Source organism: Canis lupus, chromosome 19 (genome assembly GCF_003254725.2).
Source record: "Canis lupus dingo isolate Sandy chromosome 19, ASM325472v2, whole genome shotgun sequence".
Lineage (NCBI taxonomy): Eukaryota > Metazoa > Chordata > Mammalia > Carnivora > Canidae > Canis > Canis lupus.
This window is the reverse complement of record NC_064261.1, coordinates 39295490-39312097: the sequence shown is the minus strand read 5'-3', so window position 1 is coordinate 39312097 and position 16608 is coordinate 39295490. Positions and strand designations below refer to the sequence as shown.

The 16608-nt window shown below is 35.3% G+C and overlaps 1 protein-coding gene across 18 annotated transcripts in view; it reads right to left on the bottom strand.

The window, feature by feature from the left end:
* Positions 1 to 16608, bottom strand: part of R3HDM1 (R3H domain containing 1) — a 196520-nt gene that overhangs the window by 62544 nt on the left and 117368 nt on the right. For 13 of the 18 annotated variants that reach the window (XM_035702251.2, XM_025430361.3, XM_035702262.2 and 10 more), the window contains 2 exons: positions 14682 to 14984; positions 4779 to 4902 (listed from right to left, as the gene is read on the bottom strand). In XM_035702251.2, coding sequence (XP_035558144.1) covers positions 4779 to 4902; positions 14682 to 14984 — 427 coding nt within the window. The remainder of the gene's footprint in view (positions 1 to 4778; positions 4903 to 14681; positions 14985 to 16608) is intronic. The other 5 variants (XM_035702252.2, XM_035702258.2, XM_049097188.1 and 2 more) reach the window with 1 other exon arrangement.

Sequence of the window (16608 nt, the reverse complement as noted above, 5' to 3'; positions counted from 1 at the left end):
CTAAAATGTTTCTTCTATGCTGTGGTTCATCCGGAACCTACCATAGTCTGCTGGTAACGAAGCTTAATTGGAAACACACAGTTCTGAGTTACTTAAAAAGCTAACATTGACAATATAATGCATAGATATTCTTTGAATTTCTTAACGGGCTGCAAAACTAAAATGACATTTCATTTTACAGTCATTTTGCTTCCCACATGCATATAATGTCACAGTTTGGGGGAAAAGTTGAATTATATCCCTGGTCAGAGCCCAAGTAGTTTCAGATGCTTTTAGGTATCTTAGGTCCATTAGATGGCATGCATTAATGCACACTAATATTCCTTAAAAATTATGTAGCAATAGAGAAAGAGATGTACTCAACTTTTGCTAATGAGTTTGGCATGCTGAAGACATTAGATTTTTAAGAAAAGCTGTAAACCAAACTGAATCTGCCATTCAAATCTGCTTTGGAAAAGAAATTAAAGCAATAGCTTTCACAAAGTTTTAAAAGTTAAGTTATATTAAGATAAGGTTGTCATTTAAACTCATATCCCTATTTCTGAGTATGATGCATAATTAAAAGGCATTATAATGGAAAATATAAGCAAATATTAATACCTTAATACAGCATTAAAAAAAAAAGCAGTGGAAACCTGAGTAAAAAGAAGCCAGGAAGCAGCTGAAAAAGAGACCGGTTCACTGTGAGAAATGTAAACCTCTCAGACAGTGCTACGGCCCCGAATCCAACAGCTCAGGAACAAGGCCAATTATTGCAAAATATTAAACATATATGGTAAAGCTGCAAACCTTTCAAAAAACAGTCATAAGAATGAAAGCAGCTACACAGAAAACAGCCGGGGGCCTCATAAACCCCAAATCTTTGCTTTAACTACTATGTGCAGGAATAGGTTTCTTTATATTAAGCTCCTTACATGTAGTATACTTTATAGTATTCAAGCTGTAAACTTTATGATAAAGGGTTAAAATAATAAATCCTTATTATTCCAACTGGCAAATAACCATATCTTTTGAAATAGCTGCCTGTGTGACTTCTGTTACTGACATGACAGTAAGTCACTAAGCTATTGCAAACCAATCTTCCAATATTCTACCTTTCTGAACTAATTAGGACTCACTCACATAAGACAGAAGCACAGAAACATGGAATTTTAGAGTACACAGAAGCTTCAACTGACAATACAGTAAACTTCCTTTACTTTGCAAGTAAGTAAATTGAAACCCAGAAGTTTTAGGTAACAGACCTAATAAAGGTAAAAATATATAGGATTTTACTCCTACTTATTAGTTTTCTTTCACAATACAATCCATTGTGTCTGAAAAGCCTCATGTAGCCAGCATTTCTTCTGCTCCTATTGACTGGGGTTGAGTTAACCTTGTTTTAAAAGACCATGACACTTTCACATTCATAACACAAGATATGTATATTCATTCCTCAGCAGTAGTGTCAGCACTGTTTTCAATTCAATTCCTTTAATAGGTGGGAGGTTTTTAAGGGAATCAGTAACTACTGTGGACCTCTGGCACACATATAGAAGACCAAAGCATTTTTTCTTTGAGATATCTCCCCAACCTCCTTCCTGCCCCCCAAAAGGGAAAATAACAGAAAATTTTATATTTCTCTTGCAATATCCCCTGGTTTAAGAATACTTAATTCAGTGGGGGGTGGGGAATAGACTACTTTAATTTATTTATTTTTTATTTTTTATTTTTATTTTTATTTATTTATTTTTGACTACTTTATTTTTTTTTCATTTTTTAAAATATTTTATTTATTTATTCATGATAGTCACACACACAGAGAGAGAGGCAGAGACATAGGCAGAGGGAGAAGCAGGCTCCATGCAGGGAGCCCGATGTGGGATTCGATCCTGGGTCTCCAGGATCGCGCCCTGGGCCAAAGGCAGGCGCCAAACCGCTGCGCCACCCAGGGATCCCTATTTTTGACTACTTTAATTTAATTGGGTTTCTTAAGTTAGAGGAAAATCTCTTTAAATTCATATATAAACATGTAAAAATTATTTATTTGTGCCCCGTGAAGAAAAACTGTTCCAAATCTGTTAATGTATTATTTGGTTGCACAATTAGTTTTAACTTTTTATGTAATAAAAGAAAATAACATGCTTCTTCACTAGTGTTGTTTGACAAGAAGCAAACGTAAGAGATATTAACAAATTATTTCTAATTTTAATCAGATTGGGATGGTGGGATGTATGTAGGGAAGTATAAGAAAAAGACAAAAGGAATAAGAAAGTATGCTGTTTACATATAAAAATGTAAATTACTGAGACAGAAACTGCTATAAATTATTAAAATAAATCAGAAAAAAAATTGCCTTGTCCATTTCCCACTGCATTTTACTCTTCTATTAGGATATACACAAACATAAATGCATAATTTTCTGTATGGTTTAGTATAAAAAATAACCATTAGCTAACTACAAAAAAAATCTTTAGATTATAACTTTCTTGTAGTTAAAATTCTAACTCCATAAAAAGGTTTTTTAAAATTACCAGCACAATACTTGCCACTGGTACTTCTGAACTTTTCTTTAAAGAGGAGTTTGCTATTGTACTTACATAATAAAATTCTTTTCCCTTTCAGATAAGAATGTTTTGAGGATTTATTTCTGTTTTTTTCTTCAAACGGAATGATATTCAACTAACTTAAGCCTATAAAATGAAGAGGACTGTACATAAAATACCTGGAAAGACAAATTCTATGTAACATGTTACATTATGATGACTTTTAGAGTCAAACACGGTGTCATAAAGTATTCAGACATACTTCTTTTATGTGGCTGTACTATATGCAACTTTCCTTTTGTTTCCTTTCTTCTCACCGTAACTATCATTAGAAAATATCCACAATTAAAGTTATCACTGAAGAACACCTACTATCTGTAACATAAATACTGTGTTATTCCCTTAATTGTGAGGAGTGGCATATTCAGTTGTTTTCCGTTAGGTGGGAATATTTTTGCTGAGATGAATTTGTAAAAGCACACTGGTCTGATCTGTGATTGAAAGTTTTAATTCTGTAGGCAGTTTGACAAGAGGAGAAATAAAAATTTAGCCATAGAAAAGAACGAAACTAGTAAGCTTACACAGAGTAAAGGATCTTTGCTTGCCTCAATAATAGGCTATATTAATAAATTAATAAACTAAGTTAATTAGTCACACAGAAGATATCTGAATGGGGAGGGTGAAGGCAAATTTCTTTTTTGTTATCAGGACACTCACAATAGTCTATATTATAATTTTGAAAGAAAAAAAATTAAGACAAAAAACAATATGCAAAGTCAGTCACTGTGGCCCAGGGAAACTCAGAAAATAATTTCTATTTGAATAAAACAACCAAATGTTTAAAGCTAATTAATAAACAGTGTCATGATGAATGTTCCCATATGAAGAACAACTTCTGATGACTTACAAAATTAGAGCTTGTACTTATTTATATTATTTAAAGCGGACTGTATTATTAAACTTCAGGAAACCTGAACTAACGGGAGTCATAGACAAGAAAGAAGACAAATTCTAAGTTGGCTAATAAAATGAACAATGTTTGTACTCAACATCCTTTGGAAGAACATCTGCCACATGTACAATACAGGGCTAGTAATAGAAAAAAAGGGAAGACCTTATACTAAGTATAAGATGACTCCTAGGAATGATAGATTAAGATGTGAAAGCTCCCCTATAGGAGTGATAAGTAAGAGTCTTATCTGGTTAAGGAAGCTGCTGAGGAACAGCGGATCAATGAAGACTGCAGGAGTGAGAAGCAAGAATATTTCTTATCAGATTGCCTTGTGCAGGCGTCTTTCTCCTAAAACTGCGGCTCCCCTTAAGACATACCAACAGCAAGAAACTGCCTAGGTGGAGGGTTATGTGGCCTCGGTGAGTCAGTCACTTTGATACAGTGTGAGAACCTCCAACAGTGACCATAGGCTAAAAAGGCCTTAAAGATACCAGTAAACATTTCACTTCAACTGCTAGAGTTATGAAAGGCTGAAAAGTACCTTATTACATATCTGGGGCAGAAGTACAAATCTAGGTGGGAAGCATACAAAGAAATGAATTCAGTCAAGATAGTTTTGTTGTTGTTGTTGTTGTTGTTGTTGTTTTTACTCTGAGGTCACAGTAGTTTTCACTGAAAGCTTAAAGAAAATTTGAGAGGGGCAAAAGGAAAAGAATCTTTTGAGTTTTAATATATTTGATATGCTTAGGATTAGATTGCATTTGGTTTAAAGATACCTTTCACTATACAATGGGCAAACAGAAAAACAAAACACAAAAAAGGTGTTTAAGAACATTCCTTTTAAAGGTATACTGAGACCAAGACAACAAAATATCTTCACCAGGCTAGATTCTCAAAGTTGGGTCACTTTGGTCCTTGCTTCTGGTTAGCTGTTCAGGAGACATCTTAGCTTGCCTTGTCTCTGCTTTGTTGTTAACAGAGGTGGACTATCAGGCTGCAAAGGAGGCTTCACTACAATAGCAGGGAGTAACAGGAAGCTGCTCACCATTCTGTTTGGCCTGGTATAGTCTTCTCATTATGTCTCTGAACACTTTAGCATATAAACCTGACAGTTACTTCCTGGCAGGTGCTAAGATTTGCCTACTCTTTCAATCTCACTGGTTTGCATATTCATATGGACCATATCTGAGACCCCTGATAGATGGAGTGTGGCAATATCTTAATAGTAGGACTGAAATAAAGCAGAATGGAAAAAGTAATATCCATAGCTAAGAAACCATAGCCTCAGAAATATTACTCACCTGTCTGCTGTGCAGGCTGTGGCAGTGGTTGGTTTAGATGTGAATTGTAATGGACAGAAGGGATTGGGCGATACTGAGGTTGACTGGAGTGATAGTGGCCTGGAGCACAGTAACAGGCTGGCATCTAGGATAAGTGTTGAGGGAAAAAAAATCAATTTCACTTGCAACAGAAATGTCTTCTCTGAGGAACAACAGAGTGTAACGAGTAATAATTCTTTTTAGTACCACCTGAAAACAGATTTTCTTAGCTTTAAATTTAATTGAAAAAAATTTTAAGCATGGAGTATATATAACAAAAGACACCTATTAATATGCCCAGCAATTAGATTTAATAGGTTTAAATTTTGGCCACATTTTTTTCAGATTTTTCTCCCTCTTTTATAAAACCAAACACTATTAAAATAGCTAAAGGCTCAGTCCAATATTCTTTTGCCCTATATTTAACAGAGAACCCATTATCCTATAGTTGGTGTATGTGAATCCTATATATGTTTTCAAAATTCTATTATATATGTTATCCATACAGAAAAATTGTTGAGGATTTAAAAAATTTACATTAATGGTGCTCTACTATATATAACTCCATGCAACTTATTTTGCAATTTATATTCTTTGAGACTTACATTGGTTGAAACATGTACACTGCTAGCTCATTCAATCTGAGTGCAGAACTGCAATCATCATATAAATTAGCCAGCTTATCTGTTCTCACGCTAAAACACAGTTGTGCTGGTTCCATTCTTTTTTCTCATATTTTTAATGTAAATTAAAATGCCAATACAAATAGTATTTGTCAATTATACCTTAATAAAGCTGGGAAAAAAACCAGTAAGACTAGCTCGATTCTATTTCCTTCTGGAGCTATTTATATCAGCTGTGCATTTCTCTTAAAGTAATCTGACCTAGTTTGGAATAAGGAATGAACAATTAATCCAATGATGTACAAGTATGTGGTAAATTAACTTTATTAGCTTCATAAGCTCTTTTGAGTTCCACCCTTCCAATTGGGATACTTCTAAGAGACTTCTATAGGCATCTTAAAGAGTGCCTATTTCATCTGGAAACCAATTGAATACAGAATTTCTAGGGGCACCTGAGTGGCTAAGTGATTGAGCATCTGCCTTTGGCTCAGGTCGTGATTCCAGGGTCCTGGGATCAAGTCCCGCATTAGGCTCCCTGCAGGGAGCCTGCTTCTCCCTCTGCCATTCTCTCTGTGTCTCTCAAGAATTAATAAATAAAATCTTAAAAAAAAAATTTCTAGATCAGTTATAAGCCAAGAATCTCCTAAGTTTACCGCAATATTTCTTCTGTTTTTGAACCATTAGATGCAATAGATGGAATACATATGTGATCTCTTAATTGTTCTTGGACATATCAACAAACAATAAGTATGTCCTAATTTCAGATCTTTTTTTTTTTAATTTCAGATCTAAATCTATTATTATACTTTTCAGTATGTGTATAAATAACAGTATTATTTTTTCTCCCTCTTAATTAAAAAGACATTATTGTTTAAGCCACAAATTGTACCATCATCTATTTTATTTATAATGTATACACATTGACACATATATACATATGACAAGAAGAACACAAACAATGGAGGGTAAATAAAATTATATTGTTAATATGACTACTATATTTTACTTGTAGTTTCATACAAACTTGAAGTAGATAGTAATAACCTAAAGATATGTATCATATCCATAAAGAAACTATACAAACACAAGAGTCAAAAGACTGTAGTATAAAGGCCGAAGAAAAAATAAAGTGGAACAATAAAAGAGTTTAACTAACATAAAAGGCAGGAATAAAATAAATACAGATCAAACGGAAAACAAAGAGCAATGTGGCAAAGCTACCTCTAACTGTGTCAAAAGATATATTAAAGCTAAGAGGACTAGACATACTAACGAGACTAGATAGAACAGCAAAGATGAACTATATACAAAAGACAGACTTGAAATATTAAGGTCACAAATAAGAGGATGGAAAAGGACATACCATTTAAATGCTCATCAAAAGAATGCTGAAGTCACTATATTAAAGTCAGATAAAGTACGTTTTAAGACAAGAAATAGTACTAGAGAGAGAAAAACATTTCATAATAAGTCAATATATCAGGAAGAAATGATACATATAAATTGCTTAATATAGGTTTCAATGTTATAAAAATGGCAGAATTTAAGGGAGAAATAGACTAACCACTATCACTTATTGATAGAATCAAATAAAAGATATAAAAGACATGAAACAATCACACTGGCTAAACTGATACTTAGAAAACATTAAATAGGGATCCCTGGGTGGCGCAACGGTTTGGCGCCTGCCTTTGGCCCAGGGCGTGATCCTGGAGACCCGGGATCGAATCCCACATCGGGCTCCCGGTGCATGGAGCCTGCTTCTCCCTCTGCCTGTGTCTCTGCCTCTCTCTCTCTCTCTCTCTGTGACTATCATAAATAAATAAATTAAAAAAAATATTAAAAAAAAAAGAAAACATTAAATACAACAAACAGTAAAATATGAAAGAAATTAAAGACGACCTAAGTTAATGGAAAGACATCCCATGTTCATTAAGACTGGAAGATTTAATATTAATCTTCATTAATATAATATAATATACAAAGCAATTCATAGATTCAATGCAATCCCTATCAAAATTTCAATGGACTCTTTTGAGAAATGGAAAAGCCAACCATCAAATTTACATGGAATCCCAAGTCATATAGCCAAATTGCCAATGTAATCTTGAAAAAGAATAGTTGGAGGACTCACACTTCCTGATTTTAAAACTTATAACAAAGGTAGAGTAATAAAATAGTGCAGTACTGGCATAAAGGTAGAAACACAGACTAGCATAAACCTAAGAGTCCAGGAATAAATTCTTACATTGATGGTCACCTGATATTAACAGGGGTACCACACCATTCAATGGGAAAGGAATAGTGTCTTCAACAAATGATGCCAGAACAAATAAATACACACATGCAAAAGAATGATGGTGGACTCTTATGTCTCATTATCATTTACAAAAATTAACTCAAAATGGATAAAAGACCTAATTATTGGAGCTAAAGACCATAAAACTCTTTAAAGAAAACATACAGATAAAATCTTCATGACCTTGGATTTGGCAATGGATTCTTAGATATAACTAGTTAATCACGAGGGGTAAAATGCAAAGATGGATAGAATGGATTTCATTAAAATTAAATTTCTGTACATCAAGAACATTATCAAAAAGTCAAAAAGACAACTGACAGAATGGGTGAACATATCTGCAAATCACACCTGATGAAGGTCTAGTACACAGGATATAAAAAGAACTCTTACAACTCAACAACAAAAAGACATCTCCTGAAAAAAATTGGCAAAGGACTTAAAACAGACATTTCTCCGAAGACGACAGACAATAGCCAACATGTATGCATGTATGTATGTATGGATGTGTGTATGTGTGTATTTACATATGCACACACACTTTTTATTTTTTATATTTTTTTACACAAATTTTTTTAAAAAGATTTTATTTATTTATCATGAGAGACACAGAAGGGCAGAGACATAGGAAGAGGGAGAAGCAGGCTACCCGTGGGAAGCCTGATGTGGGACTTGATCCTAGGACCCAGGAATCACAACCTGAGCTGAAGGTAGACGGCTCAACAACTGAGCCACCCAGGCACCCCTAGCCAACATGTATACGAACAGATGATCAACATCACTAATCATTAGGGAAATACAAGTCAAAACCCTAATGAAATACTCATTTCACATCCAAAGGATGGCTAGGGTAATAATAATAATTTTTAAAAAGGTAAATAATAAGCTTTATTATCAAAATGTGGAGAAGTTGGAACCTCTATACATTGCAGATAGGAATATTAAAATGACACAGTATGGCGATTTCTCAAAAAGCTAAACATAAATTACCATATAATTCAGCAATTTTATTTCTAGGTATATACCCCAAATTAATGAGAGTAGGTACTCTTGAATAAATACATGTACCTACATGTTTATAACAGCACTATTCACAATGGGCAAAAGGTGGAAATACCCCAAATCCATCAATGGTTGGAAAGATGAACAAATGGTGGTATATTCATACATTGGCATATTATTTAGACATAAGAAGGAATGAGGTACTGATACATGCTACAGAGTGTAGATTAATTCTCAAACATTATGTTAAGCTAAAGAAGTCAGACACAAAAGGTAACAGTATTGCACAAGTCCATTGACATGAAGTATCCAGAATAGGTAAATCCTTTTTTTTTCTTTTTAAAGATTTATTTATTTATTTATGAGAGAGAGAGAGAGAGAGAGAGAGAGAGAGAGAGAGGCAGAGACACACGAGGAGGGAGAAGCAGGCTCCATGCTGGGAGCCCGACGTAGGACTCGATTCCGGGACTCCAGGATCGCGCCCTGGGCCAAAGGCAGGCGCTAAACCACTGAGCCACCCAGGGATCCCCCAGAATAGGTAAATCCTTAGAGACAGAGAGCAAACCAGTGGTTGCCAGGGGTTCGGGGATGGAGTGAATGAGTACTAACTGCTTAATGAGTACAGATTTTTCTTTTGGGGTGATTAAAATGTTTTGGAACTACAGAGAGGTGATGGTTGTAAAACACCATATGTACTAAATGTCACTAAACTGCCTGCTTCAAAATGATAAATTTTATGCTTTGTGAACTTATCTCAAAACAAAACCAAAAGAAATCACAAAACACCAAAATGATAAAATATAAATTTTTTTCAAGTGCACAGGGATCTTCCCCCCAAAAGACTACATAATGGTATGTAAACAAGACTCAAGAGATTTCCAAACAATGAAATCTTAAGAGTAGGTTCTCTGACCACATGAAATTAAAATAGAAATCAATAACGAGGTACTTAGTCCCAAATATTTGGAAATTAAATAACACACTTCTAAATAAATCAGGTGTCAAAAAGTCACATAGCTACATAAAAAAGAGAGGAAACATTTTGAACGAAATTATAACAAAACAACACACCTAGTTTTGTGGATTGCAATTAAAATGGTGCTTAGAGGTAAATTTGTAGCATTTTTAAAAATTTTTTTAAATTTTTTTTTTAATTTGTAGCATTTAAAAACTGTTAGAAAGGAAGAAAACCTGAAAATCAATGATCTATGCTTCCACCTTAAGAAGCCAGAAATAAAGGGCAAATGAAACCCAAAATAAGCAAAGAGAAGAAAACAATGGTAAAAGTAGAAATCATTCAAGTAGAAAATGAATAATAAAATTGATGAAATCTTAAGTTGGTTTTTTAAAAACATCAATGGAACCGGTAAATCTCTTACTAAAGCAAAAATAAGAGAGAAGTGAAATTATCAACATTTAGGAATTATCAAGGTGATACCACTAGAGATCTTTAAGATACTAAAAATATAATAAGGGGATATCAAGACTGACTATTGCCAATAAATTTGACCATTAAGTTGATACAAAATTCAACCCAAAAAGGAATTGCAAATTGGATTAGCTCTGTATCTCCTAAAAAATTGAATTTGTAATTTTAAAATCTTCCTCAGAAAAAAACTCAAAAAAAAAAAAAAAGAAAAAAAAAGAAAAAAACTCCAAGTCCGGATGGATGCATTAGTGAATTCTGGCAAACATTTAAAAAATATGTTAAAAAGAATCCTACATCAACTGTTTTAGGAAATGAAGGAGGCAACAATATCCAATTCATTTTAAAGCCAGTATCAGTGCCATCCTGATAAACCAACCTGAAGGGATATTACACACAAACTACAGACCAGTATCCATTATGAACATGCATTAAAAAATCCATAAGAGGGATCCCTGGGTGGCTCAGTGGCTTAGCGCCTGCCCTTGGACCAGGGCGCAATCCTGGAGTCCCGGGATTGAGTCCCACGTCAGGCTCCTGGCATGGAGCCTGCTTCTCTTCTCCTTCTTCCTGTGTCTCTGCCTCTCTCTCTCTCTCTCTCTCTCTCTATGTCTATCATAAATAAATAAATAAATAAATAAATAAATAAATAAATAAATCTTAAAAACAATCCATAAGAAATCGTTAGCAAAATAAATCTAGCAATATATAAAAAGTCATGATATTATATCATGACTAAGTGGGAATGTGCTCTCAAAATGAAAGGTTATCATTTTTTTTTTTAAGATTTTATTTATTTATTCATAGACACAGAGAGAAAGAGGCAGAGACACAGACAGAGGGAGAAGCAGGCTCCATGCAGGGAGCCCGATGTGGGACCGGACCCGGGTCACCAGGATCACACCCCAGGTTGCAGGTGGCGCCAAACCGCTGCGCCACCGGGGCTGCCCCGAAAGGTTATCATTAACATTGAAAAGTCAGTCACAATAATTGACTGTAAAGAGTAAAAGGGAAAAATCACATGATCTCAAGAGATGCAGAAAAGGAGATTTCATAAGATTAAATAATTCGTGGTAAAGACACCTACAAACTAAGATAATTTCTTCAACCTGATAGAGGGCATGACAGAGGCAAAAAACCCACAGATAACATCACAATTAAGGATGAAAGAACAAATGCTTTTCCTAAGACTGAAAACAAGGAAGAATATGTACTTTCAAAACTTAACTTTAAGTTAATAAATGAATTCGAGGGATTTTACTTTCTCTTGTGTTGTGTGTATATTCAACATCGGAGCACATAGATAATTCAATAAGGCAAGAAAAGGAATAAAAGGCATATATATTGGAAAGGATAATATATGTAGAAATGGTCTTCAATTTGGAAAATCCTAAGCAGTGTATGAATAAAGTACTAGAATCATTAAATTTAGAAGGTCCACAGGACACAAGATCAATACACAAAAATAAACCTTATTTCCACATATGACCAAATGATGATAGGAAAATGAAATTTTAAAATAATCCCCATTACATCCCAAGACTGCTAGAACTCATACAGCAACTCAGCAATGTGGCAGGATACAAAATCAACACACAGAAATCAGTGGCATTTCTGTATACTAACAATGAGACTGAAGATAGAGAAATTAAGGAATCAATCCCATTTACAATTGCACCCAAAAGCATAAGATACCTCGAAATAAACCTAACCAAAGAGGTAAAGGATCTATACTCTAAAAACTGCAGAACACTTCTGAAAGAAATTGAGGAAGATGTAAAGAGATGGAAAACATTCCATGCTCATGTATTGAAAGAATAAATATTGTGAAAATGTCTATGCTATTCAGGGCAATTTATACGGTCAATGAAATCCCTATCAATATACCATGGACTTTTTTCACAGAGTTGGAACAAACCATCTTAAGTTTTGTATGGACTCAGAAAGACCCCGAATAGCCAGAGGAATATTGAAAAAGAAAACCAATGCTGGGGGCATCACAATGCCTGATTTCAGGGATCCCTGGGTGGCGCAGAGGTTTGGCGCCTGCCTTTGGCCCAGGGCGTGATCCTGGAGACCCGGGATCGAATCCCACATCGGGCTCCCGGTGCATGGAGCCTGCTTCTCCCTCTGCCTGTGTCTCTGCGCCTCTCTCTCTGTGACTATCATAAATAAATAAAAATTAAAAAAAAAAAAAAAAAAACAATGCCTGATTTCAAACTATTATATAGCTGTGATCATTAAGACAGTATGGTACTGGCACACAGACACATAGATCAATGGAACAGAATACAGAACCCAGAAACGGACCTTCAACTCTATGGTCAACTAATATTTGACAAAGCAGGAAAGAATATCCACAGGAAAAAGGACAGTCTCTTTAATAAATGGTGCTGGGAAAATTGGACATCCACATGCAGAAGAATGAAACTAGACCATTCTCTTACACCATACACAAAGATAAACTCAAAATGGTTGAAAGATCTAAATGTGAGACAAGAATCTATCAAAATACTAGAAGGAGAACACAGGCAACAACCTTTTTGAACTCGGCCACAGCAACTTCTTGCAAGATACATCTATGAAGGCAAGGGAAACAAGAGTAAAAATGAACTATTGGGATTTCATCAAGATAAAAAGCTTCTGCACAGTGAAGGAAACAATCAACAAAACAAAAGACAACCTACAGAATGGGAGAAGATATTTGCAAATGACACATCAGATAAAGGGCTAGTATCCAAGATCTATAAAGAACCTCTTAAGCTCAATACCTAAGAAACAAACAATTGAGTCATGAAATGGGCAGATGACATGAACAGACATTTCTCCAAAGACGACATACACATGGCCAACAAGCACATGAAAAAATGCTCCACATCACTGGCCATCAGGGAAATACAAATCAAACCACAATGAGATATAACTTCACACCAGTAAGAATGGCTAAAATTAACAAGACAGGAAACAACAAATGTTGGAGAGGAGTGGAGAAAGGGGAACCCTCTAGCACTGTTGATGGGAATGTGAACTGGTGCAGCCACTCTGGAAAACTGTGTGGAGGTTCCTCAAGAAGTTAAAAATAGAGCTACTCTAAGACCCAGCAATTGCACTGCTGAGGATTTACCCCAAAGATACTGATATAGTGAAATGTTGGGACACCTGCACTCCAATGTCCACAGCAGCCAAACAGTGGAGGGAGCCATGATGTCCTTCTACAGATGAATGGATAAAGAAGATGTGGCCTATATATACAATGGAATATTACTCAGCTATCAGGAAGGACGAATATCCATCATTTGCTTTGATGTGGAAGGAACTGGAGGGTATTATGTTGAGTGAAATAAGTCATTCTGAGGACAATCATCATATGGTTTCACTAATATGTGAAATATAAATAGTAGTGAAAAGGATTATATAAGGGAAAAGAGGGAAACTGAATGGGGAAAAATTAGAGAGACAAAGCATGAGAAACTCCTAACTCTCGGAAACGAACAAAGGGTTAAAGAAGGGGAGGTGGGTAGGGGGATGGGGTAACTGGGTGATGGGCACTAAGGAAGGCAATTGATGGGATGAGCACTGGGAGTGTATACTGTATGTTGGCAAATTGAATTTAAATAAAACAATTTAAAATAATCTCCTTGAGAAAACTAAGCATTTCTTTTTTTTTTTTTTTAAGATTTTATTTATTTATTCATGAGAGAGAGAGAGAGAAAGAAACAAACACAGGCAGAGGGAGAAGCAGGCTCCATGCAGGGAGCCTGATGCGGGATTCGATCCCAGGTCTCCAGAATCACACCCTGGGTTAAAGGCGGTGCTAAACCGCTAAGCCACCCGGGCTGCCCTATTTTCTTTTTAAAAAGATTTTATTTCTTTATTTGAGAGAGAAAGTGTGCATGGTGGCTGGGGGTGGAAGTTGGGAGGAGTCAGAGGAAAAGGGAGAAGCAGATTCCTTGTTGAGCAGAGAGCCCAAAGCGTGGTGCAGTTCCAAGGACCCTGAGATCATGACCTGAGCAGAAAGCAGGCACTTAACCAAATGAGCCACCTAGGTGCCCCACTAAGCATTTAAAAACATTACATACTTAGAGATACATTTATAAAATATATGCAATTCTTATATAATGAAAACTACAAAATACTGCTGAGAAAAATTAAGGAATATCTAAATAAATGTAGAGAAAACACTGAAAGCTTAAATAGTATGATTTTAATTCTCCCTAAACTAATCTATTTCTTCCTGAAATGCATCATTTTATTTTTATAGTGTATTTACCCTATAGTGTTTCTCTTGAACTAATGAAAACAAATCAGTCAAAAGGAAAATCAAATGTCGCATACTGTTAACCATCCAACTGAAGTATCTACCAGTCATGTGGTTGTCAGTATGCATTTGAAAATCTTCAAAGAAGAGAAGATGATGACCAGCTTTGTATATACATTCTCACAAATTCTATGTGACACTAAAAGTAAGCTTTCTAATTAGGGTTAAAACTGATCATCAATGAAGAGGTTTCCATGGGAGCCAAAAGGTGACTTACCTGTGGTGAGGGCTGCTGAATATATCCCTGCTGCTGCAGCACAGGCTGGCTGACAGGATGGCCTGAGGCAGAATAGCCAGCAGTAGGGACTGGTTGCCCGGGGGGCAGGGGTGGGGGGGGAGGAGGAGGTGGCGGCGGCGGCGGTGGTGGTGGTGGAGGGGCTGCCGTCATGATATAACCAGACTGCTGTGGGGATTGTAGAACAACAGTGGACTGGAACATGGTGGCATGAGGGTCAGAACCATCTGCAGATGGCTGGCGGGCAAGACTCATGTGGCTAAACTGAGACCCAAGGTTGTCCTGCTAAAAAAGGCAAAAGTCAGAAATCAGTAAGCCTTCCATACATACTTATCAAAAAACTTATCAACCAAACTTATCAAAAACCCCCACTTCATATAGTTTAAGATGAACTGCAGTAGTATGTATTATGGATATCATATATCTACAACAGATATGATTTAATAGAATAGCTTCAATAAAATTAGAACTCTAAGCAGGAAAGTAGGACTATTACAATGCTGTCATTACAAATAACTTATAAAGTGTATCTAGTGGAGTGCATAGCATGCAGAAGAGCAGGGTGTAATAACATTTCACAATAAGAAATGATAAGATACTTATTTAAATGACAATTAAAGGCACATTAGGATGTGGAGGGGAAACTGGACATACTCATATTATATAGTCATTTTCTGAAAGGACTTCAAGGACCAGGTAACTAATAAGGCATGGTACTAATTATACTCTTTATCTCTCTTCCTAAAAGGCAAGATTCTGGTTCTATGTATCTCTGTCTATTTTACCATACCTGTTGAATATACTAGTAGAAATGAAATAAAATATATAACATTCACCCACTCCAGTCTTCTAATGTAAAAGATTTTAGAAATACATAAATAGAATATATATATTTAGGAAAAATAATTTGGCCATAAATTCTGTTCTTCCCTAGTGTATTTCAGTCTCTTTCTAAAGTCAGATGTTACACAAATTGAATCTAAATGACAGTTTCCTACAGCTTTTGCAACTTGGTGAGCAGGCAATGGTGTCCAGCCAGGATAGGGTTATGATTTATATGCTATCTGACAAATGTTTTCTCTGACTCAACAGCATAAAGACCAGTTCTGACTAGTCTGAACAGTATCACTGAAATGACAAAAATGGGGTTAAAATGGCATCGTCTTGCTCCCAAAGAGCCAAAGACTGGTAACAATATGTACCATAATTTGCTAGGAGAATTTTGGAAAAAGTTACTTAAAAAATTGTGGCAATTGAGTTGTCAGATAAAAGTTGACATGTCTGCAATTTCTACAGTCTGTTGGTTTTTGCAAAGTACATTATGGCTATGGAGAAGACAAGGGATTGAAAAGGGCACCTGATTTAATGACTGAAAATATGTGGTTTTACTCCTTCCATTGCTGCTCTGATATACTCTAGCACTATTAGCCTAATTCAACAAATATTTTCAAAAGGGAAAAATGTACCAAAATATATCGATTAGCTGTAATTACATAGTAATCTGGCTAAATTTTTAACCATACACCATCAGAGTCATCTCAAAAAAAAAAAAAAAAGTCATTTTCTTATTTCAATTATCTACCATTTTCCAAAACATCTTTGAGGCTTTTATGCTATTCTTAATGATGCTTTCGATTTTCTCAATGCTGGCAAAATTTTATTTTTTCAGACTGGAAGTGATTTTTGAAAATCACTCAGAACCGATGCTCTTAAGGTTGCTGCCAGCTCAAAATAAACACACTCCCAATAAAAGAAAACATTTCTAAAAAGTGTCAAGTGATTTTAAGATATACCTTACAATTTAACTTGAAAAGTAATGTCAAAATGTGATGCCATATAATCTGGAAAAATAACAGCATCACTGGGAAAAGTATATTAGGCTGAGGCTCACTTTAAGGGAAGGAAAGGG